The sequence below is a fragment of the Canis lupus genome, chromosome 28, assembly GCF_011100685.1.
Source record: "Canis lupus familiaris isolate Mischka breed German Shepherd chromosome 28, alternate assembly UU_Cfam_GSD_1.0, whole genome shotgun sequence".
Lineage (NCBI taxonomy): Eukaryota > Metazoa > Chordata > Mammalia > Carnivora > Canidae > Canis > Canis lupus.
The window spans coordinates 36,428,819-36,454,708 of NC_049249.1; the positions used below are offsets into that span (position 1 = coordinate 36,428,819).

The 25,890-nt window shown below is 44.2% G+C and overlaps 1 protein-coding gene across 2 annotated transcripts in view; it reads left to right on the forward strand.

Moving 5' to 3' along the window:
* DOCK1 (dedicator of cytokinesis 1) overlaps nucleotides 1-25,890 on the forward strand; it is a 493,779-nt gene that overhangs the window by 163,475 nt on the left and 304,414 nt on the right. For both annotated transcript variants that reach the window (XM_038579104.1, XM_038579105.1), the window contains exons 24-26: nucleotides 4,585-4,655; nucleotides 8,274-8,380; nucleotides 25,374-25,501. In XM_038579104.1, coding sequence (XP_038435032.1) covers nucleotides 4,585-4,655; nucleotides 8,274-8,380; nucleotides 25,374-25,501 — 306 coding nt within the window. The remainder of the gene's footprint in view (nucleotides 1-4,584; nucleotides 4,656-8,273; nucleotides 8,381-25,373; nucleotides 25,502-25,890) is intronic.

Sequence of the window (25,890 nt, forward strand, 5' to 3'; positions counted from 1 at the left end):
GGAGCAGGGAGGCTGTGACCTGGGGACGGGGCCGTGTGGCACCCTGAGCCGAGGTGTCCCCGGGGAGGTCAGGTGTCGGGCTGGCCTGTGGCGGGTGGGGTCTGCAGCGCCCCTGGGCCAGCAGGGCTGCCGCGTGTGGGTGGGACGCCCACCTCTACCCGGGAGCAAGGTGAGCCTGGGCAGTGGGCACTAGGGCTCCGCAGCCCGGCGGAAGGGTGGGCTCCCTGAGGGGCATGTGGAGGAAGGGGAGAAGCCTAGAATGGGACTCCAAGGACACCCATCTTTAAGGGGTGGTGAGCACAGGGCCCTGCGCAGGCAGCTGGGGAAGGGTGGGTGTAGAGGAAGGCAGCAGGTGAGGGCTCGCAGCTGGGTCATGAGAAGGGGCACCTAGGGAGAGGCCTGGGGCCTCCACAGGACCCGAGCCAGGGTGCGGCTGGAGAGGTGACAGGGCAAAGCCGGGAGTGTGCTGGGCAGCGGGCACCGTGAGAGCCCCCAGCCTGGGCACTGCCCGTGCGCCTGGGCCGGGGGGCATTTCCCTCTTGAGAGACAAGCGTGGGCTCCCACGTGGAGGGAAGGAGCGGCTGGGGTGAGGACCCAGTCACCCGGAGGGAGGAGGGGTGACAGAGGGCACAGGGTCCCTGCCGAGCCCAGGCGCGGGATGCTGTCCTTGGGAGCTGGGTGCTCCCCCTCTCCGCCTGGACCTTCTGGTGCCTCTGCTCCTTCTCCTGGTGGATTTTGTTTTTCTCCGGCGTAGGAGCTGGGGTGGGTGGGGAGGGCTGAGGTCCCAGGCTCCAGGAGAACCACGGAAGAGCCCCATGGGAAGCAGGGATGGGCAGCAGGTGCAAGAGGTGGCTCCTTGCTTGTCCTGTTCTCTTTGTTCCATCGGCTCTGTCCTCTGTTCCCAAGCTGAGCCAGGGTTGGTGGCAGGTGCGTGAACCCCTCTGTTCTCTCCAAACCCCATGTGCTATAAATTCTGTGTTAGGCAGCATTTTGGGGTTCTGGTGGGCACATGCCCCTTTCTGTGGGCATCGCTGTGACCTCTGGATGGGCGGAGGCCCTAGGGAGCCCTGGCCCGGTGTGGCTGTCTGTGTGCCTGGTTAACGCAGCGCCCGGAGGCCCCCGGGGAACAAGCGCAAGGCGGGCCATAGAGGCCTGTCTTGTTTGTCGCCCGTCTGCTTCATCCTTGAGAAATGGGGGTAACCTGCAGTAACTTGATAAATTCCAAAGTTGAATTGCCGAGGAGGTAATTGGGATCCCTTGATCTGGCTGGTGTGGGAGGACAGGGCCCACCCCTAGGAAACAAGCCTCAGTGATTGTGCGGCGCAGAACACTGTTGCCCTGCCTGTCTCATCCGGACCGAGCCGCACTGAGAGAGACAGGGACAACTAGTGTGCTCACCGTGGGCGTGCACAGCCTTGCTCCACATCTCAGCAGCATGAGTCTGGACACATGACTTCGCTGCATGCCTCTACTGTGTCATCTGTGAATGGGGATAAGAGATCTTTCTCATGTTGTCCTGCGGATGTATTGTGTCCATAGAGTCCAGCACCCAGGAGATCCTCAGGCATGGACATAATATTCCCAAGCTATAGATTAGGAAACTTGAACTCATTTGAAGTGACTGGAATCGACCACGTACCTCTTAGGCACCAGCGTTGAGATTCAGGAACATTCTCTAAGGTTTTTCCAGGCCCGTCTGTCTAGGACTTATGTTTTTATTCATTCTGAGAATTAAGGTACAGATTGAGTGCAGTCATGTAGTAGGGTGCCATCACCCCTCCCCTGCGTTCCTCTTTCCCTCAGTGTACACAAGCTCCCCCTGCTCCACCCACAGAGGTGGTCTCTGTCCCTATAGCTGTGCCTTTTCTGGAATGTCTTAAAGATGGAATCACATGGTACGAAGCCTTTCGAGTTTGTCTTGTTTTACTGCTCCGAGCACATTTGAGATCATCCATGTTGTGTGTAACACGGGATCGATTTTTTTTTTTTTTTTTTAATTACTGAGTAGTGTTCCATTGTATGGATTCACCTCTTGAGGGACTTTTGAGTTGTTTCTAGTTTTTGATGATTGCAAAGAAAGCTACTGTCAACATTTACATGCAGGGTTTTGTGTGCGCATCAAGTTTGCATATCATCGAGTCCAGACTCAGGAGTACAATTGCTGGGCTGTATGGAGAGTGCATGTCTCACTTCATGAGAAATCGTCTTGTGCTTTTCCACAGTTGTTCCTGACCTTGTTTTGCATTCAGCCCAGCAGCATTTGCAACAGCACTTGATATTGTCAGGTGGCAGGGTTGGTTTTTTTTTTTTTTTTTTTTTTTCCTTTCTAATAGGTGTTAGTGATATTTCACTGTGGTTTTAATTTGCATTTCCCTGGTGACTAATGATGCTGAGCATCTTTTCAAGTGCTTATTTGCCATCCATATATCTTCTTTGGAAAACTGTCTTTTCAAATCTTTGGCCTATTTGGAGGGAAGATTGTTTTCTCATTATTGAGTTTTAAGTGTTCTTTGGATATGCTGGATACAAATCTTGATCAGATAACGATTTGCAATTATTTTCTCCTAGAGTGTGACTCATCTTTTATTATCTTAGCAGTAAGTTTTAAAAGTGCAGAAGTTTTTATTTTGATGAACCACAATTTATTGATTTTTTTTTTCTTTTACGGATTAAGCTTTTGGTATCTTATCTAAGAAATCATTGCTTAGCCCATCACAAATGTCTTCTGGAAATTGTGTAGTTTAAAGTTTTATGTTTAAGATTTATGAACCACTTAAAGTTAATTTTTGTATAGGGCGTGAGGTATGGAACTAGTTTCATTCAGTGGTGAGGTGGCGGGGCCTGTGTTCCATTATTGCAAATTTGTGGACCATGTATATTCAGGGTATTATGTTAAAGTGAGCTTTTGCTGTTAAAGAATAAAATTCAACTCAGTAAATTTGAAGATCTAATAGGCTTTATTCGATGATTCATGAATTGGGCAGCATCCCAATCTAGCAAGTAGAAAGGAGCTCTGAAGAGCTGGACAAAATGAGACTTTTATAGGCAGCAGGGGGCAAGGACAAGGGACGAGCAGGCTACTTCTTTCTTTGAGGGTTGGAAGAGGTCTATCAGGTGGATTACTTCAGTAGTGCTGCCCAGGGAGTTCCAGATTGAGTAGTTTTGTTTTTTTTTGTTTTTTGTTTTTTTGTGGGTTTTTTTTTTTTTTTTTAAGATTTTATTTATTTGACAGAAGAGGGAGAATGAAAGAGCACAAGCAGGGGGTTGGGAGAGGGAGAGGGATAAGCAGACCCTCCCACTGAGCAGGGAGCCCTACAGGAGGCTCAATCCCAGGATCCCGAGATCATGACCTGAACTGAAGGCAATTGTTTCACCGACAGAGCCACCCAGGCGCCCCTCCAGATTGAGTAGTTCAATCTTATGTTCCTGAGAGAAGCTGAAACTGCAATTAGTTTAGGTGTGAAGCCTTGGTTTGCTGACATGGAGTTTAGCACAGGTGACTCCATTTTGGTTTTTTGTTGTTGGTTGTTGAAACACCACTCTTGCTTTTGGAAAATAATGTTAACAATTGTTTATGCAATAAGTGCAGTATTTTCCAGCGTTCAAAGCATTACCCTGTTCTCTTTTCAGCTTGAGTTTGAACTTTAATGTAACCTCTCATGTCCTTAGCATCAGCATTATTTCCCCCATTTCATTTTGGGAAGGGGAGCCCAACCTGGCAGGAGGAGTTACATAGAGTCACAGATAGAGGGGGAGGCCCACCATAGTCAGAACACTGAAAATCTATTAACTTTTCCCGTCAGGCTGTGTAGCTGAGGGTGCTGGGGCTCTGGCTGCCCACAGAACTGGGTTTTGATTCTGTCTTTGTTCAGGTCTAGCGGTCTGATCAGGGGCGGAGTAATTAGCGTCTCCATTGCAGTTCCCTGGCTGTCCAACACAGCCAGCTCTCTGTCGGAGGTCTATTGGAATGAAAGATAAAATATATACAAGGTCCCAGTGCAGCACATAGCATGTAGTACGATCTGTCATGATAAGCATCACTCTTATTTTTTGAGAGTGTGGATTTTCTGGAAAATGCAAAATAGGAATATAAGAGATAAGGCTACTACTGAAGAAACAACAGATTCCTAATTAAGGGATATACAGATATACAGAAATAGTTTTGGAATGGAACAAAGACAGTCATTTTAGATGTTGAATGTGAAGCAACTGCAGGATTTGAATGGTAGGGGATTCTTCTGAGGGACACGGGGTCTTCCTGTGTCCACTATAGCTTCATTAGGGTTAAGGAGAAAATCACACAAAAACTTAGTGCACTATAGGCATTTGGTCCCCAGGCAATAACTGTAGGCCTCTGTTAAATTATTATGTGTCAAGAAAACCATCTAACAAATCACCATTGTTTGTGGATCAGAGGCTTTTTTTCTTTGCTCTATTTTTGTTGTGTTTGATGATCTCATCTTCTCGTCTAGAAAGCTATCTTTCTCTTCTTGGTATGTCTGTGGTTCTTCATAGTAATTACAGATTTGTGTTAACATTTGCCAGACTGCATTAGGCTCAGCATTCTTTGCTCTTGGTTTGCAGGGGGCGGCGTTGAAGTACTTGCCAACTATTGTCAACGATGTGAAATTGGTGTTCGATCCCAAAGAGCTCAGGTAAGGAAGCACCTGAGGGGCAGGCTTCCCATGTCCTTCACTTTGCCTCCTTTCTGTGCATGGAGGTTATGAGACTCAAGGTTCAGTCTCATATTGGCAGGCGTCAGTGCCCTGGATCATTCCTGAAGACATGCTGGTTGTCGTATCTGGGATACTTCCCTAACGATGACTTTATATTGAAAAGACCCCATCGGATGGTGTCTTTTGACCAACAGTCAAAGTATTTTCTTTAGCAGTTTGTTAAACACTCAGGGGACACATGGGGTAGATCATACAAATTTGACATTTTGCATTCCTTCGAGAGATTGAATTTCACTATGTAGTGGTTGGGTTTTTGTTTTGTTTTTGGCACCTAAAATATCTGACACAGGAGATTTACTATTCACTCCTCTCCCCTGCACGTGCACAACTGCTCATCGTGAGCTCCTCCTGACAGACTGCAAGCCTCAGGCAGGATGGTTAGGAGTTGTCACCTAAGATAACATTAACACAATCAAAGCAACCTCAAGGAAGCTGGTTGTTGGGCTTTCAGACCAAGGAGTGAGGCTGAGGACTGACCGAATCCTTCCTTTTTCCACCTGTTTTTCCCTCCTTGGTTGCTGAGTCCAGGTCTACTTGTGAAATTTGTAGACGCCCTGGGTTCTGCATGACTGTTGAGAGCCACTGGGATGTGCAGCCTTTCTAACCTCAGACACCTAAAGCACCGCCCTTGTCTGCATTTGATTGTGGTTTTGATTTAACATTTGACATCATAAACTACCTGCAGGAGATGGGACTGTTTTTAGCAGCTGAAAAGCCCATTTAAATATTAGTAAAGGTCCATGTGTCCCCCGAGTGTTTAAACTGAATAAACAATGTTCATCCTCCCCTTTCTTTGTGTCTACTTTAGCTTGCTCATGCCTGGGAGGTGAAGGGTGAGGGGCTTTCTGGAGGAGGGGGGTGTACTCTCCTCCACGAATCACCAGGTTTCTGAAATGCCTGAGGATTTAGTGTCCTCCATGGACACATTTATTTTCTGCCCCCCAGCACCGACAACACTGGGCATAGCTTAGCACACCCTCAATGAGAAGAGGAGATGTGAAGGGGCCATGTCTGCCCTGTCTAGGGAGTGTGTCCCATCCCTACGGCATACACAGAAGGTATCAGCAGCCCCTGCGGCCTTGTCAGAAAATGCTGAATCTCAGGCTCCTTCCCAGGTCTCCCCAGTTAGAAATAGGGCCTGGGGCCCAGCCCTTGGGTTTCAGTGAACCTTCTGGGTGCTTTCAGTGAGACTTTTGTTGGAGAGCTTCAGGTCTGGAGAATAGGAGAAGTGGGGCAAGCTGTGGTTGGGTGGCCCATGGGCATACTCTGGGATTGTGCTTCTCTCGAGGCACAGGGGTCAGACTCTAACCAACTAGTGGGGCCGCATCCACGTTCACAGTGGGTGCTTGCATCAGTGCTTGGAGAGCCAAGGGAGACCCCCTCTCTGGAGCCAGCCCCGTCTGCTCTTGATCCCTTGTCTCTTGATGCATGCCTGTGTGCTGCTTCAACACCTTATCTACTGATATTTCATATATTTTTTAAAGATTTATTTATTTATTAGAGACAGAGTAAGGAGAGGGCAGAGGGAAAGAATCTTGCAAGCAGATTCTCCACTGAGCCAGGAGCCTGATACAGGGCTTGATCTCACAACCCATGAAATCATGACCTGAGTCGAAACCAAGAATCAGTTGCTTACCCATCTGAGCCCCACCCAGGCACCCCACCTTATCTACTGATAAGATATGACCTTTTTTTTTACATGACCTTGTAAATCATGTAAGTATTGTATCCTTTTTAGAAAACTGATTGATGTTTTGATGATACAGAAGAGACCACAGAGGAGAATAGATCAAACTTAATTCCACTGCCTAAAAATAACTGAAAGGATGTGGATTTGCACACATGCACAAATATTCACATGCATATGTGCACACATATTTCCTAAAAAAATTCAACACAATTATTCTTTATTTTACAGGCAGTTTCTGCATGTAAGACATTTTGTTTTCCCACATTGGGGAGTAGTCTTCTACATCATAATTTTTAATAACTTCCATGGTGTTCGATCCTATGTTGGCCCATCATTTATTTAAGTAGCAACAGTAGGCACTGACATCGATTATGTGCTTTCTCCATATAGAAGAGGCTTCACGCAAAGCACTTTCTATGTATTGTTCAATTAATCTTTCCAACAGTGGTATGACATCGGTTCTGTTATTAGCCTACTTTTATGCTAAGTAACTTGTCCCTGATAACTGAGCTGGTCAGTGGTGGTGCTTCAAGGCCAACCCAGGCTTTCTGACTACAGCAAAACAGGCCACTGTGCTATAGTGATGGGTACTGGGTTCTGTTCGGTTTTTATTCTTATAAAATATGCTAGGATACATGTTTTTGTAGCTTAACTGTAGGATCTTGCCCTTATGTATATCATTAGCAGAAACAGTGAAAAACAGTGAAGTGGGATTACCATGTGTTATATTTTCTTTTTTTGCATTTTCTTAAAAGATTTTTAACAAATACTACTCAGTTGCTCTCTAAAGGTCAAAGCAACTTTCTACTAAAGTATGTTGGTGTCTGTCTTCCCAAACTTTGCCGGTACTTGAAATTATTATTTTATAGAACCTTTGTTATGATTGGTGAAAGACTTTTCTTTGTTACTAACAAGAACCCTTCGTCTAAGACCCCTTCATAGTTTTATCAACTGTTTGTAAAAGTAATGTTTAAAAAGAAATTTCTAGTGAGATGTAAGTTGCATCCTATAAAGTGTGCCAGTTTTAGAGTATTTAATTAAAGGGCATTCAGTATTTTTACGGAGTTGTGTGCCCGTCATCGTAATCCAGTTGTAGGGAAGTTTCATCACCCCTTTCAGATCCCTGGTGCTCATTAATAATCTGTCCCTACCCCAGCCCAAGGCAACCACGAATCTCCTTCCTGTGTCTACAGATCTGCCTTTTCCAGGCATTTTATACGAAGGAAATTATATAATATGTGGCCTTTTGTGCCTGGCTTCTTTTACTTGGCATAATATTTTCAAAGTCTATCTGTGTTGTAGCCTTTGTAAGAACTTCATTCCTTGTTAGGGATGAATTTTATGGGTATATGTTGTTTGTCTGCTCCTGAGGTGATGGACATCTGGGTTTTTCTCCTACTGAATATGAAGAATAATACTGCTATGATTCATTGTCAAGGTTTGTGTTGGATATGTATTTTCATTTCTCTTGGGTATATACCTGGGAGTGGGTCCTTAAGTAACCGGTTTAACATTTTCAGGAAACGCCAAGCAGTTTTCCAAAGTGGCTGCACCAACTTACATTCCCATCAACGTGATATGAGGGTTCCAGTTTCTTCATATCCTAGCCAACACTTGTTATTGTCTCTCTTTTGGATTATAGCCATTTGAGTGGGCATGAAGTGAAAAATAACATTTTAAAGCATCATTTCGTTGGGTGAGATTTTGGTCTCTATTATGGGCAGTATCCAACGTTCTGGTAGAGCTTAATCACCATTTAATGACCTTGCATCTCAGTATCATCTTGAACACAGTGGCTCATTTTGCTGTTATATTCCTAAACTCTTCACTTGTGTTTTTCATTATAGCAAAATGTTTACTGATTTCATCCTAAATGTTCCCATGGGTTTGCTGACCATTCAGAAGCTATATTGCTTGATTGAAATCATTCACAGTGACCTCTTCACACAGCACGGTGAGTGGAACCCTGAGAATCATTAAATTGTCCCATTATTCATTGTCTATAGGCCTTGTCCCTTCTGAATTCTCTCCTCTATGCCAAAAGGAGCGGAGGTTGCAACCAATTAAGACAGCTCCATTACAAGACAGGAAGATTTAGTCCTTACAAGAGAATGGTAATTGATGTACAGTGGAGTGATAGATCATTGAAAGATGAAGGGGAAAGCCTCGTAGTTTGTAATTTAGGTATACACTAAAGCCCTAAGATAATCAGCGTACATTGTAGCCTTTAAGATGTGTGATTGTCTATCCTGGGGAGGCAATCACCTGCCTCCATTCAGATGATTGCAAAGAAAAATGTCAAGTTTTCTTTAAATTTAGAAATAATGGTACTGTCTTTTCCTGAACTTTGCATTCTTTGACAGGGCTTCCTCAAACCCTGCTCAAAGTAATAAGAATTTTAATGATTCCTCAACTCATTTATCCTGAGGAACACCTTCTATTTCCCCACGTTATCTCCCTACCCTTTTTATTAATCATTTTCTTTCTATTTGGACAGATTGAATTAATATTTTACACTTGTCAAGCAGTTTTATTGAAAGCTTAAAACCTTTGCATAATTCCACAACCTTTCTCATTTAGTGGAGGCAGATGTGGGGACCGTTGAGTGACATTCTGACCGAGAGGCACAGATCTCTACTCTTCTGTTTGTGTCCAGACATTTGGCTGTTCCATTCATTTTCTTTTGTCCTCGAGTGTGGCGTTTTAGGGACGGAGCAGCCCTGGCTGGGGGTGTCCTATTGGGCTCCTGGCTGCATCTAGAACTCAGTGTATGTCCAGATTAGTCTTTCGTAACTTCTGGGCTCCTGGAGCCTCTGTTTTCCTGCTGGCTTTAACCTGATTTCTTGATCGAACTTTATCATTGCACTGGAGTCTACACTTACAATGAAGGTTTATGTTAAGAGAAAATGCCAAGACTTCACTTGAGTGGGAATGTTCTTTTTGAGAGGAAACATCAAACTAAGAAGTGAATGGGTTTCTGCAGCCCCTCCAAACATTTCTATCTGGGCCACAAGCCCATAGCTGACTTGCATAATTGAAAGGCAGCTCCGTTGCCATTGTTTGGGATTCAAAGCACAGGAATCTCCTTCAGCTAGCAATCCCGACTGTCCATACTTCAGGGCCTCATTGGAGGGCTGGGTCTTGAATTACTCATTCCTCAGGTGTCTTCTAAAGCTTGGTGAAACTATGGGGTTCAGGAGGGCGTGATGATGAGGTGATGGGTGGGGACCACTGCATCATTGTTTCTTTCTGTATCGACTACATTTTATACCAGAGCAAGTAAAACCCCCCAAAAGTTTTCTATTTGGATTATATTAGGAGAGTTACTGATGTCCCTTCTCCTAACCCTCCAACCCAAGGATGCACACACCACCACCAGCACCGACCTACACCACTTCGTTGAATGAACAATTACCAATGAATAGCAATTGTCGATGGATTGATTGTACTTTTATTGACTGTTGACATCGGGATGACCTCCTTCCCTATGTCACATAATTTCTATTACAAAACTCTGTACCACCTATCACATAGCTCTCTTTGAATGAGGACCTAAAATATAAAAGGTTCGATTAAAAATATTTAAAATAGAAATTCTTCTAAGAATACATTTCAAGGGAGTGTTTTCTTCTATTGAAGCGTAACTTTATTTCCTTAGCTAGTAGAAAGCTGGAAGGGACTCTTCGTATTTATTTTTGGTAATTCCGTCAGCCTGGGAGTCTGGCGATTCTGATTTTCTTCCTTCCTGCACCGTTTCTCCTTTCGCTCTTGTTCTGTAAGTCTTGTATTAAAGACCGCCTCAAGGCCTGTTGTGGAAGTTTTGCAACATGCTGTTAATTATTAACCTAAAATCTTAAGTACAAAGTTAGGGACTTAATTTTCATAGCAAGCTGCACCAACATGGAAAATGAGGTCATGTGAAATAATGTGAATCGAGACTGACTTTGTGCTACAAGAGCCACAGCTCGCCTGAAGCCTCCTGTCTTAGAAGCAGCTCCCCAGCTACCCAGTCAGTGGGCCTTGTCTTAAACCAGCATTGGCTGCCCACATGTGCTTCCAGATGCTCACAGGCCGTCTGGAAATGTTTCAGAATACACCGTCCCATGTCCAGTGTGAAGAAGGAGGACCCCCTGTCCCGTCATACAGGCTTTGAGCATTAAGAAACTTTCTGCGAAGGGATAGCAAAGACAACCCTGATTTTTCTCATCTGTGGGCCGCCTGCTTTTTCAAGGCAGCCTACAGCCATCTCACCTCCTTCTCAGGAAAGACTAATCAGCGGAAGTCTTCAGATATCATTACTTTTGCAAAATATTCTGTACCATGTTTGGTATAAATCGTTGAAGTCAAAGTATTTTCTGATGTGATGGGATGGCCCTGATTTTCCTGCTTTGTTCCAGTTTTTATTAGTTTGTGATGGTCCTGGTCTGTGTGCTTTTCCTGATCCCAGTGGAACCAGTCAGATGAGCGCCCCACATGTCCAGAGTTCTAGAACTGTACAGAACTGAAGTTGTGTGGTCAGGGTACATCACCGTGTGGCTCCTCTAGGTTCCCCAGTGGGGACTCCAGGGCCTGTCTTTGCTCACCAGCATGTGGGTTGCCTGGCTCCTAGAAGGGATTCACTGAGTTACTTTGCTCTAAAACATTGCTTTCCTCCTCACCACCCCGCCACCCCCCATATTGAATACGTTCCATAGTTTTAAGAATCTCCATTCAGTGGGAGTGACAAGATGATCTGGGTGCAGCAAGGCTAGGCATACTGAACTGGAATTGTTTCTCTGCAGAGAGGCCTGCCTTTGCCAAGTTGGGTCCCGGTAGGCTGAGGCTTGCTGTGTCCTGTCGTTGCAGCCTTGTTTTCCTGATTGCTGCTTCTCTGTCTTCTGAAGGACCCGGAAACTGAGGTCGTATCCAGCTGAGTGTGCGAGGCCATCGCAGGGGATGTGTGTTTTGGCAGAGAGGGTTGTTTGACCCCGTTGGTGTGGAAACTGTGGCTCCTGTCGCTGCTTACTCACGGGTGTCCCAGCTGCCGTGCTTCCTCTGGGTCTGGGCTGTGCTATCCTGCTGCTTCTGTGGCCACTACCCTGGTGGAGGGAAATGGGAGTTCTTCATAGAGCTGTCCCGCCCACTGCTTGTTTCTAGTTGCATCAGAGCTCCTTGGCAGGACCTGCCTCCTTGGCAGGACCTGCCTTCCAGGTGCAAGAGTGCCTGTGGACTTGTTCTGACTTCTGTACTGGGGAGGCACAGCTTGTCATATGGAGATCTCTCCCAGGTATAAGAAGGCTTTTCAGGAGCTGAGATGGACCTGGTGGCCATGGTGGGTGCCTGCCACATGGTCTGCCAATAAAGCCTGGGCACCAGGCCCTCTGGAGACTCGACTACTCACAGTAAGCACCACTGAGTGCATGAGCCTCTCCTTTAACTGTGATTTGTTTAAAAAGGAAAAAAAAAATAATGGTTTGTGTCATTTCTCCTACAAATTATTTTACTTCCTCATTAAGAAAGAACTGTGTATTTCTGGAGGCCTGTCTGTGATGAGGCAGGGTAGGACACAGCAGGACTGAATGTGTGGGTTTTATGATCAGACTACCTGTGTTCAAATCCTACCTCTATCACCTGCTATCTCAGTGACCTTCAACAAGTTACCCTCCTGGCTTCAGCTTTCTCACTGCCTTGTTCTTGTTTCCTCCATCATGCATTTTGTTTTTTTGTTTTTTTTTATTTTATTTTATTTTTCTCCATCATGCATTTTGAAGATGAAAGTATGTATAGTGCTGAGATTTTCATCTCACGTCTAAGGCACAGTCAATCAGCATTAGCCATGTCTCTCATTTTTACAGAGGATTCAGTAGAGAATGGCAGATAAGATCCTGCCCTCATCGAGGAGGGTAATTATCATGTCAAATATGAGCTAAAAGATAGTAAACTTGGATCAAAGAGAGAAAAGAGAGAAAAGTGTTATAGGGAGTTTCCTCTGAGAGGTACTCTGATCACCCTGCATGGAATACCCCCAGCCCCAGTGCCCCAGGCCTGACACTCCCCACTACCTGAAATCATTGCCTATTTTTTCTTCTTTGGCTTGCTTACCTGTGGTCTCTCCCTAAAATGAGAGCTCCCTAAATATGGCTTTCTTTATGCTGTTGCTGCTTGATTGCTGGCTCCTAGGACAGTGTGCTTGTCCACAGTACGGACTTATTGCACAAACAAAAATGGCCGTGGATTTCTGAATACAGCACTTCATTTCTCAGGGGGCAGCAGAGAGGAGGAGGAGGCGTGACCAGCTGCATACATACGTAGTTCACTAGATTCAGGGGAGGAGAGGTTTTGTGTTTGTACAGAGAAACTGGCTGGCTCTCTTCCCTTAGCCCTGTATGGATTGATCATGGAAGAGGAAGGAGAGATGGGAAACAAAGACTTAGGAGTGGCTGAAGCTGTGGAGGGTCATCCATGAACAGTTTTATAAAATTAGGATCACCTTTTTGCTTCTGATTTAGTTCTTCCTCAGTTTTGTGGACATGTGAGGTGGGAAAGGAGTACAGTTCAACTCTACCTCTGGATTCAAGGTAGCTTTTTGTTAAGATTATGGTAAGTTTTATCCCAGCCACCATAGCATGCCATTAGGATGTCTTTTCACAAGTTTGGTGGTATTCAAAGAGTGAATGACTTTTTTTCGGGAAAGGGAGGATGCACAGAGGGGCTGGTTACCAGTCTGGTGTCTCCACTCCACCTTGGATGTTCCCGCTCCTGCTCCTGAGCTGAGGCGAAGGGCGTTTGACTCCTTAGCATGCTGTGCACGGGAGCCAATGAATGGGCGGTAATGGCTTCCAAGCGTTGTCTCGCGATGTGACTTGACTACTTGAAAGCTGGTTAAATAGATTATGTGCTTCACAAAAAGATGACTCTTGCATATAATCTGTGGTGTGGAGTGAGCAGATTTTCAAAGCAAGATGCAAAGAGACAGAAAGGTCAGAGCTTCATAATTTGTGCATTTGTAGCTTTGTTCCCCTGTGATTATATTGTTGCCCACATATCTGACAAAAGCTGCGAAAATTAAAGCTTAAATCCTATTATAGAAATGAAAAGTTTCAATGTAATTTAATTAAAATAAACACTAGGACACGAAGGTTTAGGATTTATGCCCACAAAAATGTTTTACATTAATGTTACAGCAATTGGGTAAAAAAGGAGTCAACCTGAGATTGCATTCAATTTCAAATTAGTCAGGAGCATTGGACATACTTGCAAGATGCCTTTGAGTGAAGGTGAGAGAGCTTCTGGAACACATGCTCTCATCCACATGGGCTCCTTTCCACCGTGGATCTGAACCTGAGAACTTTGGGAATCCTCAGTCCGGGTAACACTGCATCTTTTCAGGAACTGACCTTTCCATATTTCCATATTGAAAATGACCAAACCACCTGACAGATTTTCTTTAGAGCCCACAGTGTACTTACCATTGTGTCTTAAGTTTTTTTTTTGCTTCTGGAAGGTAGCATAAGATTTGAAGAGTAAAGATTTGAAGACTTAGTAGCAAGATAATCCCTTTATAGTCTTGACAGTAGTTTAATACTCTTGGTGGATTACGTTGTTTAAGCTCACTATTCATTGGCATCCATTTGTTTGTTTTTCATTTTTGGGTTTGTCTTTTTCCCCTGATGGTTGGAATCTAGCAGTGAGTATGAATGGGAAATGTGCCATTCCCTCATTTTCTGGCCATTCCCATGGCTCTTTCTTTCAATATAGCAAACAGGCTCCTTTTAAACAGTGTTCGTCAGCCTCATAAAACTTCATTTGTGTTCCATTTTTGAACAATACAGAGCTTCTTCAAAATGTAGGCCTAGAGAGCTTAAATTATTTTCCTCATTCTTATTTTCAAGGTGAATGATTCTTCCAGTTATCAAGCAGAGTGAAACTCTCCTTTTTAATGGTAGAAACATTAGTTACAGCAGCCCTTTGAAATCTGAGGGCAAAGGCTCAGATACCAATGGGACTAGCTATTAGGAAATATTGAAGTCAGATTTCCAGACTGTTTTTGTTGTGATTAATCCCAGTTCTAAAATTTATATTTCTTAAGATCACTCTATCAATCAGCCTCTACTTTAAATTGTAGAAAGAATAGCTATATGTTTAATATAGATTAAATTTATCATTTAATAATAGATTTATTAATAAAATATACCTTCTTAATGCTTCGATCCATAAACAAATCAAAATAAAAACTCTTGAGCTTCTCTACTGTTGGAAGTGGAGAGAGATTTGTCTTTATTGAAGGGATCTTAAACCCAGAGCTACTCTACAGTAATTTTGTTAACTTGAGGGATATTGTACAGGAAGCAAAATTGGAGTTGAGTGCCACGGTCATGTAACATACCACGCATATCTCATTCCAGGATGCTTTAATTAGGTGGTTGTGTGATGATTTCTAAAGAATGTTACTTACTGGCTTTGAACCCGAAAGACCCATTCTTGAAATAATGGTGGAATGTGAAATCATTTTCTCCTATTCTTGAGAAAATTTTAATCTTTATCTGTAAAGTACTGTACCTTTTTCATACCTCATTCTGTATATCACTCTATATCATTCATTATATGAGTGTTTGAAAAGAGTATTTATTAAAAGAATGCAGCCTTTCAGAGAGGGCTTACTGAGTCTAGGAGAGTGAACTCAATTTCAGTTTCTCAATTATATCCATTTCCATTCCATTATAATTTGGTAAGCACCTGTCATGTGCTCAGGACTCTTGGTTAGCACATTTGATTCCTCTGAGAAGCTTCAGAGCCATCAGCTTAAAAATATATAATTGGAAAAGCATAATTCTCTTAATTTCCAGATAAGGGCCCAGGGGTTAAACAGCAAGTCCTACCAATCAGCGAGGAGAATCCCGGGCAGGGTGCTGTCCACCACTGTGGTGCTGATTAAGGAGCTGTCTTGTTAGAAATCCATCACCCCACTCTGTTCTTAAAACTATTTCACACCCCACTCTATGAGTAATACATTCTGAATACTGAATTCACTTCAAATGCCATATGGAACAAGATAAAATACAAATATATGAATAAACTAAAACAAATGTAAACAGACTAGGCAAAAATAAGCAAAAATGTAGTGTTGTGCTCATGGTGTTTTCATACTTTTTTTTTTGTTGTGTGTGTGTGGACTCTTAAGTGTGATCACATTGGTAGTGCCAGTAGTTCCTCAGGGTGTAGTTGGTCCCACCTTTATCATAGTCTGTTGATCCCTTGTTCTGTACCCACCTCTGGGTGGGCTCCTATCCCTATTGCTTAATGTTGGGAGCAAGAAGAGCAGCTTTAGAAGAGGCTGCCTCGATTGCCCTGTATCTAGTCATGCTCACACAGGGCACGAGGACTGCAGGTAGGTCTCCCCAGTTCATGATTCCTTCCAAGCCCTATGAGATAAGCTCTGTACCTCCATGATATGTTACTTGCCTGGGACAGTTGGAGGAGCACCAGGTCAGTCTGTCTTCTTTCAGATTCTCCTTGAAGACTCCTTTTTTTTTTTTTTTTTTTCCTGTTGTATAAACCGTTTCCTGAGTGCATCGACCATCCCTCAAGATGGAGTGGACTGGACCATATAGTTTTTACATTGTTTTTAACATATACATTTTATTGTCAGGGGAGTCAGGAATTTGTAGGCTTTTTGTTGTTATTTTTTGTGGGTTTTTAAAAAATCTTAGCTGGTCAATTCAATCTTGGAAGCCAATTTATTTACAAAGAATCTACCACCATGAAAAAACATTGATGAAAATCTTAATCAGTAGAAAGCTGAGAACCCCCACTTAGGTACAACAAACATAGCTATGATGCTAAGCCACTCTAGTCTTTTCCATAAAGTGAATAAGATATAAGTTTGACAGAGCATAGTAATCCTTGATGCAGCAATCCTCAGATTTCAGTATGGTCCTGTATATTTTTAAATAAGCAAGGCTAGAATGAGCTATAGAGGTTTTAGGTTTTAGGAATGTATTGAGTGACAGATGGCAGTTACATCAAGTGATTGCAGCAGACATCCATAGTAAAAAAAACACTGTATTTGCTGGACTACATTGACCAAGACCTACTTTTTTGTCTACCTTCACCCTCCTGGTTAAAAAAATGCATACCACACCCAAGCCCTGTATATTGTCTTTTTGTTTTCTCATCCTCCACGTGGTAAGATTCTGGCCAAGGACTTGGAGACCTGTAGCATTCTTTCCGAACTTACCAAACCACCTCCTTAATGCACTTCATTTCTGGCCTGACTGGCTGTTCCCACATAGACTTCCCCAGGATTTTGCTTGACTCCTTAATTTTTTCATCTGCTTGTAAATGAGACTCATTTGTGATTCTTCCCTGTTGATGGTTCTTTCATTTCTTTCTTCTGAAAAATTCTTTTTTTAAAAAATATTTTATTTATTTATTCGTGATAGACCTAGAGAGAGAGAGAGAGAGGCAGAGACACAGGCAGAGGGAGAAGCACGCTCCACGCTGGGAGCCCAATGCGGGACTCGATCCCGGGTCTCCAGGATCACGCCCTGGGCCAAAGGCAGGCGCTAAACCACTGAGCCACCCAGGGATCCCCTGAAAAAGTCTTTATTACTACAATACTAATGAGTGTTTAACTTAATTATTAAACATTTCAAGACTGGGGGATACAACATATTTGCTGTCCCATCCCTTCTTCCAAAAAGATGACACCTATTTTACTAGGTCCAGTGGCTTCATCTAGAAGATATCTTTGATCAGCTTCTTTTCACATTGCCATACAGTATATATCCTGTCGTGTCCTTCCAATTTCCAAGGTTCTTTTAATTTCTTTTTTTTAAGGTTTTATTTATTTGAGAGAGATAATAGAGACAGCATGTGCAAGAGGGGCAGAGAGAGAGGTAGAAAGAGCATCCCAAGCATGCTTCGTGAGTGTAGAGCCCAGCGTGGGGCTTGCTCCCACAACCCTAAGATGATGACCTGTGCCAAAACCAAGAATTGGACGCTCAGCCAACTGCACAACCCAGGTGTCCATGGATTCTTTAAATTTCAATGTCATCTTATCAATTAAAATTCTATGGCATTGCATACCTCAAAGCTGACATGCATATTATCTCATTTCTGATCATTTCAGCACTCAGCTGAGTGGCACTGAGGAGTTTCTGACCAAAATACTTATGAAGGTGTTACCAGGTAATAGAAATAGAAACATGGTGCAGGGCAGTTGTTTTTACTTCATTTCACAAAGAGAAAATGGAGAAGAAAATCAAAAAGGAAAAGTGACATACTTAGGGTTACTCAATATGAATTGATTCTCCTGGTACTACCAGTGAGTATGACTTGTTGCATTTAAATGATACTTGGAAAAATGTAATCTGCATTTGACATGTGAAGATACCTGAACCACATGTAGTCGCATGCATGGGTCATTTATTTTAAGGAGTGCTGGCTTCAGAATCAGGCACCTAATTCTGGCTTGGGTGCTTAGTGGCGCAATCCCCATACATCCCTGGTACCCCCATCTGTCAATCTGGACATAAGTACATGGCTCCTGTGATCCCTTACAGTGCTGACTACATTTCCTGCATTTCTGTTGTTTGAAGACTTGAGGGAGAAAATCATTCGAACAAATTGAATCATGTGGGTACAGAGTTCTTAGATAGTTGAAAAATAAGATGAGTGTCTATAACAAATGAGTAACAAGCATCCCCCATTTATATAGCTCCTACTGTTTAATTCTCATTAAAAATGTTAATCTGGATCTCAGTTCTTTGTAACAGGCTCAAGGTTATTAAATGCACTTTATGGATCATTTGTTTAATGTGACCAAACTAAAAATTAAGCAGCACATTACTCAGTGTTCATAAAACGAATGTTTTAAATGGACAAATTCATTCTCGTATTTGCATCTTGCCTTAATGTAGAGCTGTAATGGGGTTATAGACGGATATTCTATTTGGACATTTATAAGCTGATGATGCCTGTTGAATACCTTTTATAAAGATTAATATTTTTTACTTTGTGCCCATTACCAGGGCATTAATCATCATGGCTTCAGCCTGCACAGCTGAGCATGAACAGATGTCGAATTATTGCTGTCTGTAATCATAGTGGATCACACTGGGAGAGGGGCTTGTGGAAGGGTGGCTGGGACCTCTGATCCCCATAGCTCATTTGTGTGAATCTGGATCCCCTGGGCTGCCTGCCCCTTCCTGGCTGCCTGTGCCGGGCTGCCTGCATTTCCCTCATACAATGGGAAAAATCAGGAGAACTGTGCAAGCTTCCCTTGCACAACTGTTCTGGCTTCCCTGTGGGTCCTGTCTCTGCCTCGACTCACACTAACCCGGCGCTCACAAGCCTGGTGGTCACATCCATGTGAAGAGAGATCTGATAGGAGAGATCTGCTGTGGCCTTGATTCTCCTTCCAGGGCTGAACACCAGTTCATTAAAATGAGAAACCACACAGGAGGTCTTTAACATCTGTTTCCTAGTGTACTTTGAGACCATGCTGTCCAACACAAATACAATGTAAGCCACAGGCACACTTTATAATTTTCTAGAGGCTACATTAAAAACAAAGGACAAAGCAATTGCTGAAATTAATTTTAATGATTTATCTAAAATATCTCAACACAACTTCAATCTAAATATTACTAATGACATGGTTTCCATTCATTTTTTTTTTCCATACTGGGTCTCTGAAATCCAGTGTATTTTTGACACCCAACAGCACATCTAAATTTTTATCATACATACTTAATCTGGATTTTGAACATTTAATAAAATTTACCACTGAAAAGTAAGTTTGCATACCTGAATTGTTCCATTACAGTGTTTCCAGTAAGCAAGTATAATTTTTTTTTACTTTTATGTTTTAATGTCTTAAAAATTAACTGAATTTGAAAATTCTGTTCCTCAGTGGTACCAGCTCTACTTCAAGTGTTCACTGGCTGCCCTGTTGGGCAGTGCAGCTCTGAGGCATTCCTCTTTATGTACCTCTGTTGAAAAAGCTGACTTTGTATAATGATATTATTTCTATTACTGTTATTGGCAGCTCCCATTTATTGAATGCACAAATTATATCATCTGATTCTTGCAGGGAAACTCAAAGGTAAAGACACAGCCCCATTTGGCAGATAAAGGCTTATAGAGTATAGGTAACTTGCCCAAGATCCAAAGAAAATTGTAAGCAGGGTGGATTTCATCATTTCCTAATGTGGTGGGTAAACTGAACCATCATGAGAGTAAAATCTTTCTCAAGATTGAAGATTGACCCAGGTTCCTAGGCTTCAGTCAGATATTTATTGTAGCTATTTTCCAAGTGGTTATGTGGGGCTAGTTTATTTAAAATGAGTTTTCTGTTAAAAATGCAAAGGTTTATTTGTTTGTTTGTTTTGGGGGGGGGATTTTCGGTTTCCCAGGCCATCTGTCATGAACTTAATTCTTAATTGGACTATTGGCGTCGATCATGGTAGAGAAATGGCACTCTGTTCATGACGAAGGGTATTCAGGACATTGAGCTGGGACATTCAGAATATGACAGGAGATTCTTCTTTCTCAGCTGCCAGAGATGGCATTTGATGCTTTAAAATTCTGCATTGCAGGTATGAATGTGTGTTTGGTGTGTGTGCATGTAGTGTGTAAGTATGTGTTGTGTAGTGTATGTATGTGATGTGTATGGTGAGCTGTGTAGTGAGTCGTGTGTGTTTGTGGTGCGAGTGTGTGTGGTATACTTTCTTCTGTGCTCTACGTTTTTTGTTTCAACTTGATGGTAAAATTTGAGAGACCTGGGTGTCACTAGACCTTGTGCTCCATGGCTTCTTGAAGAAGTTGGAAGTCACTGAAATGTGGAGTAAGTGACGGTCTTTGAGAGATGACGTTGGGGAACTTGTGTCACTTGTGCCCTGGCGGGGGCGGTTAAACAGCTTGGGCAGCACTGGGAGGCAGACTGGCTTCCCGCTGCACATCTGTCACTCCATACTGTGCACCTGGAATTGCACGTGACCCACACCAGCTCTTGTATATGAGTCTGCATGTGCGCGTGCATCCCTGCACACTCCTGTCCAACTGCTTTGGACACTGTCCTGTGAAAAGGGAGAGAGAACTTGTTATGATGCTGTCTTCCCTCTGATGTCTTCCTAGGACAGGACAGGGTGGCTTGGACCAGGTCCCTCCTTACCACCACACAGGAGCCACGCGCTGTGGTTTATAGACCACGAACAAGTCCTATGTGTGACAGCTGTCCTGCTAGGAGGAGCTCACATGCACACACAGTCAGGTCTTAGTTTACATGTGGGAGCTCCTCTCCTTGAATGGGAGCAAGACCTCTGCTCTCATGGAGATTGCATCCCAGCAAGGACCGTAGAACCAGTCATCATGGATGGTGGTCCATGCACCAGGCATCTGGGGCCCTTCTGCGTGCAGATCTCTCCCAGGGCCATGTTGGGGCCTGCAGATCACAGGCCACCAACAAGATGTGCTGATTGCTTTGCCTCCAGCTTTGGTCCTCCTGGCCTCTCAAGGTCTCTGGAGCATTGCCTTTCTTCCTGGGACCTGGGGCTGTGTTTCTGAAGGGTGCTGCTGCCCTGTGACCCTCTGTTCTTGGGAGCCTGCATGAGATGCCTGGTGAGGTCAGCGAGGTCTGAGGAAAGCCTAGGCACCTTGGCAGCCTGTCTCTGGAGCTCTGCTCTGGGGCTGGGAGGTGGTGGTCCTTTACATTGGAGTGTCGGGCTGCTTTCATAAAGTCCTTCTGCCAGCATTGACTCCTTCTATCCTCCTTCCAAGGAAGTGTGCTACTCCCCATTCCCCACTTTACCGTTACCAGCCTTGGGTGGGGAGGGTGACGAAGGATAGATGAGCTACGGTTCTCCTGGATACCGGAAACGTCCAGCTTGAGGTTGCGGGTCCATCAGGACGATTATTTTTGTGTTCTTGGGGGGAGCTAAGGCAATGAAATGTCTTTCCGTGTGACAAAATGGTAATGAAGTTTCCAAAAAGTTTTGTCATTTCTTATCAAGAGAAGCTGGATAACAAACAAGTGCAGCTAACACACGGACCCCTGGTTTGGGGAGAAGGTGGGCGTTCCCGCCAGGTAGCTGAAGATGGCTGACAGCATCTCCTGCCGAAGATGAACAGGGCAGCTGTCACTTCTTCACCCTGGAGTAATTCTGACAAATGACACTAACACACTCAATTACCTCTGGGAACGGTGAAGTCAACAACTGCCTGTCCAGGATGACAGATAAATGGGGTGGCAAGAGATCGATTTTGGCCAGGGCATCTGGGTCCCAGAGTCTGGAGGGACATGTCTGCTATCTCTGAGTCCAGAACTGTGTTCCTCTGATTTTCTAAGACTGTTCACAGACACACTCCTCCTCCCAACCCGGACTGGCCTTCTACCTCTGTTGGGTTCCTCTTATGCTTGTTTTGCCCAGCGACATTTGTTTTCCTTTATCATATTGTTAGGGTCCAGGGCTTCATAGCCCCAACTTCTCCCTCTGATCTAGATGTCTTGGAAATCTGACCTACCTCCAAGATGGTGGCAGTGATAGGGATGACCCAGTGAGCAGGGGTGACCCAGTGAACAGGCTTGCCCTCCAGGTGAGGGTTGTCAAGCTGGGTGATGTGTTTCAGCAGAAGGGATTGAAGACCGTCATCCTGGAGATGTCCTGCCAAAGGCTGTGAGGATGGACGCAGGCATGATTGGACCCGAACAGGATTGCCAGGAGATCTTCCCAGCCTGTTGGATTCTAGGAGGTTGCTGTGTAGTCTTTATGCTGGATGTGGTCTTGTGGTTCAGGTTAGCATGTCAAGAGCTACTGAGGGCAAATGTCATTTGTGAGCATTGGGTTTCTGTAGAAAAGACACTGGGCTTGGGGTGCTTGTAGGATTCATGTGTTTGGTGGGTCAGCATTTGGAACTGATGCATTTTCAGGCTGGCTTCGCTGCCATGGGTAATTTTCTTGTGGCATTTCCCTTGGAATGTTTTGGTTCTTCATGCTCCTACACCGACGGCAGGTCTCGGCTCTTTGGAGCACTTCCCTTGTGAGTTTATGGGGATGTGGTATTTGGGGAGATGCTCTCCATGGGAATCTGACTTCATCCATTGGCATCACAGGGAGGGTTGGCTGAGTAGGTAAGGGAATCACATGAGGGCACTTGACATCCATAAACACAGACATGGAGGGCCATGATCTCCATAGGATAGGACCTCTTCATGTGTTCTGTGTCTCCCTCCCTGACCACTGTTAATTCCTGATATTAAGCCATAAGGTGAGCCTGGCCTCCATCCAGAAGATGCACAGCATGTCAGCACCTCATGCATTAAATATTGGCTATTCTAATTGTCAGAAGTAAAATCATTGAATCACTGAACAAAACTCTTTCTGGAAAAATGGAATTGCTATTAGTCTTTTTCGGAGGATAAGTCAAAAGGGGTTTGAAAAAGCCTTGGTATGAGCTTCCCATATGTGGTTCCCTGGAAGTAGGTGGAACAGAAGGGTTTGTGCTATTTCAGCATCCTTGTGGCTCCCACCTGCAGTCCTGGACCTTTATTACTGTGTGGTCCTTGGGGAAGTCTTCTAACTAAGTGGGTATCAGCATGCCTGCAAGAACCATTTCAATGTTGCATGCTCCATTTTTTCCTACATTAAAAAAAATTCAGGAAACATTAGTGCAAAACATGCTTTTATGTGTCATTAACGTAAGCCCTAAAATGTAAAATCTAAAAACAAGCTAAGTATATCTAATGTTTCAGAGCTCTGCCGTCTTCTCTCTCGTGCTCTGCATTTTAAAGGGAGCAGCGGTGGCTGGGCCGGTTTTGCCAGCAGAACTATGGTGGTAAGAACAGATAGTTCATGTTAGAGGGAGGATGATACTGGAGTCAAATGGGATTTCCCAACTGGAAGAGACCATTAGTAATTGCATTTTTGTCTTTAGTCTCCTTTGTGTTTGTTTCCTTATTGCTCTTTAATTTTCTGAACATTCTTTTCTCTGCTCCTATCTAAAAAACAAACAAAAACCTGGTAGTTCTTTGGTCCTTACACTCCAGTCCCCACCCCCGCCCCGTTACACGGCCATGCTCCCGGGGGCTACGTCTATGTCCCTTATATCCATTTTTCACCCCTGCTCACTCAGCCACTCCTGGAAGCTGCCTCATGGAGCCTGTGTGCCTCTAACTACCACATCCCAAACCTGTTCTGTTTCACCCATTCTTGCTGCCATGTTTGGCCATGTTGTCCACTGTCCTCCCTTGTTTGGGTGACGTCACTTGTCTCTGCCTCCACATCCCTGATCCCTCCACCTTTGTGTCCCATGCATCTCCTGTTCTAGTACCTACATTCTGATGGTCACAAGCTTTCTTCTTATTTTTCACACTCCTTTTGATGGTCCTTTTGGCTTTCATTACTGCCTTGAGGCTGATGATTCTTTAATCTGTTTTTCTAAGCCAGAAATAATGTGTAGAACCCTTCTTCCATTTGCCTAGTAGAGGGGGCTACTTGGGCGTCCAGCCAACAACTCAAAACTCATCGTGTCCAAAACAATCCGGATCCTTTTCTCCTCCTGTTTAAAATACACTTGTTTTTCTCATTTCCTTTCTGTGGGTAGCATTACATGGCTCCTTGGCTCTTAGGATGCTGGGCATTGGGTTTGATTCTCCCTTTTCTGCCACCTTCCAGCCTCAAGCGCCGTGTCCATCCACCTGCCTCTGGTATTGCCTGTTCAAGGCCTCTTTCAAACTCACCATTGCACACGAAGTCAGGCCTTTGCTTTTTCTCACCTGGACGATCACTGGAGCTAACTGGTTTCTCTGCCTCCTGTCCCCACTGCCATCCCCATGCACCATCCCAGAGGGTCTCTAGCCTTTCAGTCTGATCACATCTCTCCCCCATCAGCATGTCTGATTTCTCAGCTTCCTACAACCTCAGCCACCATGTTCATGCTGGTATCCAAATGCCTGTATTGCCTTTTATCCTGCCCCTCGCCTTGCCCCCACCCCCTGCAGCAGTGCGTGTGCCTCTCGAATGTGCCATAGGTTCCTGCCTGCCTGATTTTGTGTACAGATTTTCCATTCTTTCACTGCCTGCCCCATGTGCAAAATTGTGATTCTTCTTGCTAGCAGGTGAAGGAGGCCTTCCTGACTCTCCTCTCCTGGCTCAGTGCTTGTTCACCACGGCTCCCTCCTTTACACGCCTGTGCAGTAATTAGGATAGGGGTCTGAGAAGCCAGAGAGGCTGTGGCTCCTCACTTGGATTTGTGTTACGTCATAAGAGCAAGTACCTTGTCCTGAGCATCTAACTAGGCCCAGGTCTTTGTTACTTAACCTTGTAGGAGTACATTGTACCGCAAACCTGTGAGTAGCTAATGCCATGTGTCCATGAGCACATGGCACATTAGGGATGAGCAATCGGAGAGCTAACATGAGCTGTTCACAATGGCCGTGCAAGTGGGGAATTGAGTTGGTTATGACTTGGCTTGAGCTCAGAAACCTTTACTAGGCATATGGAAATAGAAGGAAGCCATGCTTTGGTCCTCCTGTGGAAAAACAAGAGTAGCTGCAATTAAAATACTTTTTGTTATAACTAGTGTTTCTTTTAAAGCTATAAATCGAATTTATAATTCAGCACACAAAACTAGTCAAAAGCCCCCAACATGTACATTTGTGTTTATATCTACGTGCATACTCTGTGTGCAGAGTGCTGATGCATGTCTGTGGATTATCATTGTATATTGTATTTGCAAGGAGAAACACACCTAGATGTGTGCTTGTGTATAACGAATTCACAGAGCAGGATAAGTGATTTCCGCACATCCAGCCTTCTGACCCCCTCCAGCTGTCAGTTTCACATTTGGAGGAAAGTAAATGTAACATGCTTGAAAACAAGGTAACGTGCTAAGAACACAAGCTTCTAGCAAGTAGAGTTGTGTCTTGGTGGGTCTCCTGCTGACTGGCAGCCCCATGTCCCCTGCAGACTGCAGAGAGATCCTGCTTCCCATGATGACGGATCAGCTCAAGTACCATCTAGAGAGACAGGAAGACCTGGAGGCCTGTTGCCAGCTGCTCAGCAACATCCTGGAGGTTCTGTACAGGAAGGATGTGGTGAGTGAGGGCTGTGTTTGCTCAGGCTGCCTCTGCGGGCCTGGCGGGGGGTGGTGGTGGTCCCCTTATGATCCACAAGAGCCCCCGCCTCACTGCACAGAGGTGCATTGGATTCAAAAGGAATGATCTTAATTTTAAAGGTTAGCGCCTCTCTCTCTCTCTCTGCTGAGTGGTACCCTTAAACTGTTTTTTATTTATGTATAAAGTATCATTCTAATACTAAAATGTCTATTCTTCCAAGTTAAAAATCTGTAAGTTTTTCCTGTGCCTTCTCAAGTGAATGCCTCCCTGGGACAGATTTTGGTCCTTAAGGTCAGAAAAATCACTTTGATGATCAGAATTAAAAGTAAACAAATGGAGGCTAATTATCTACATTCTTTATTGTCAAT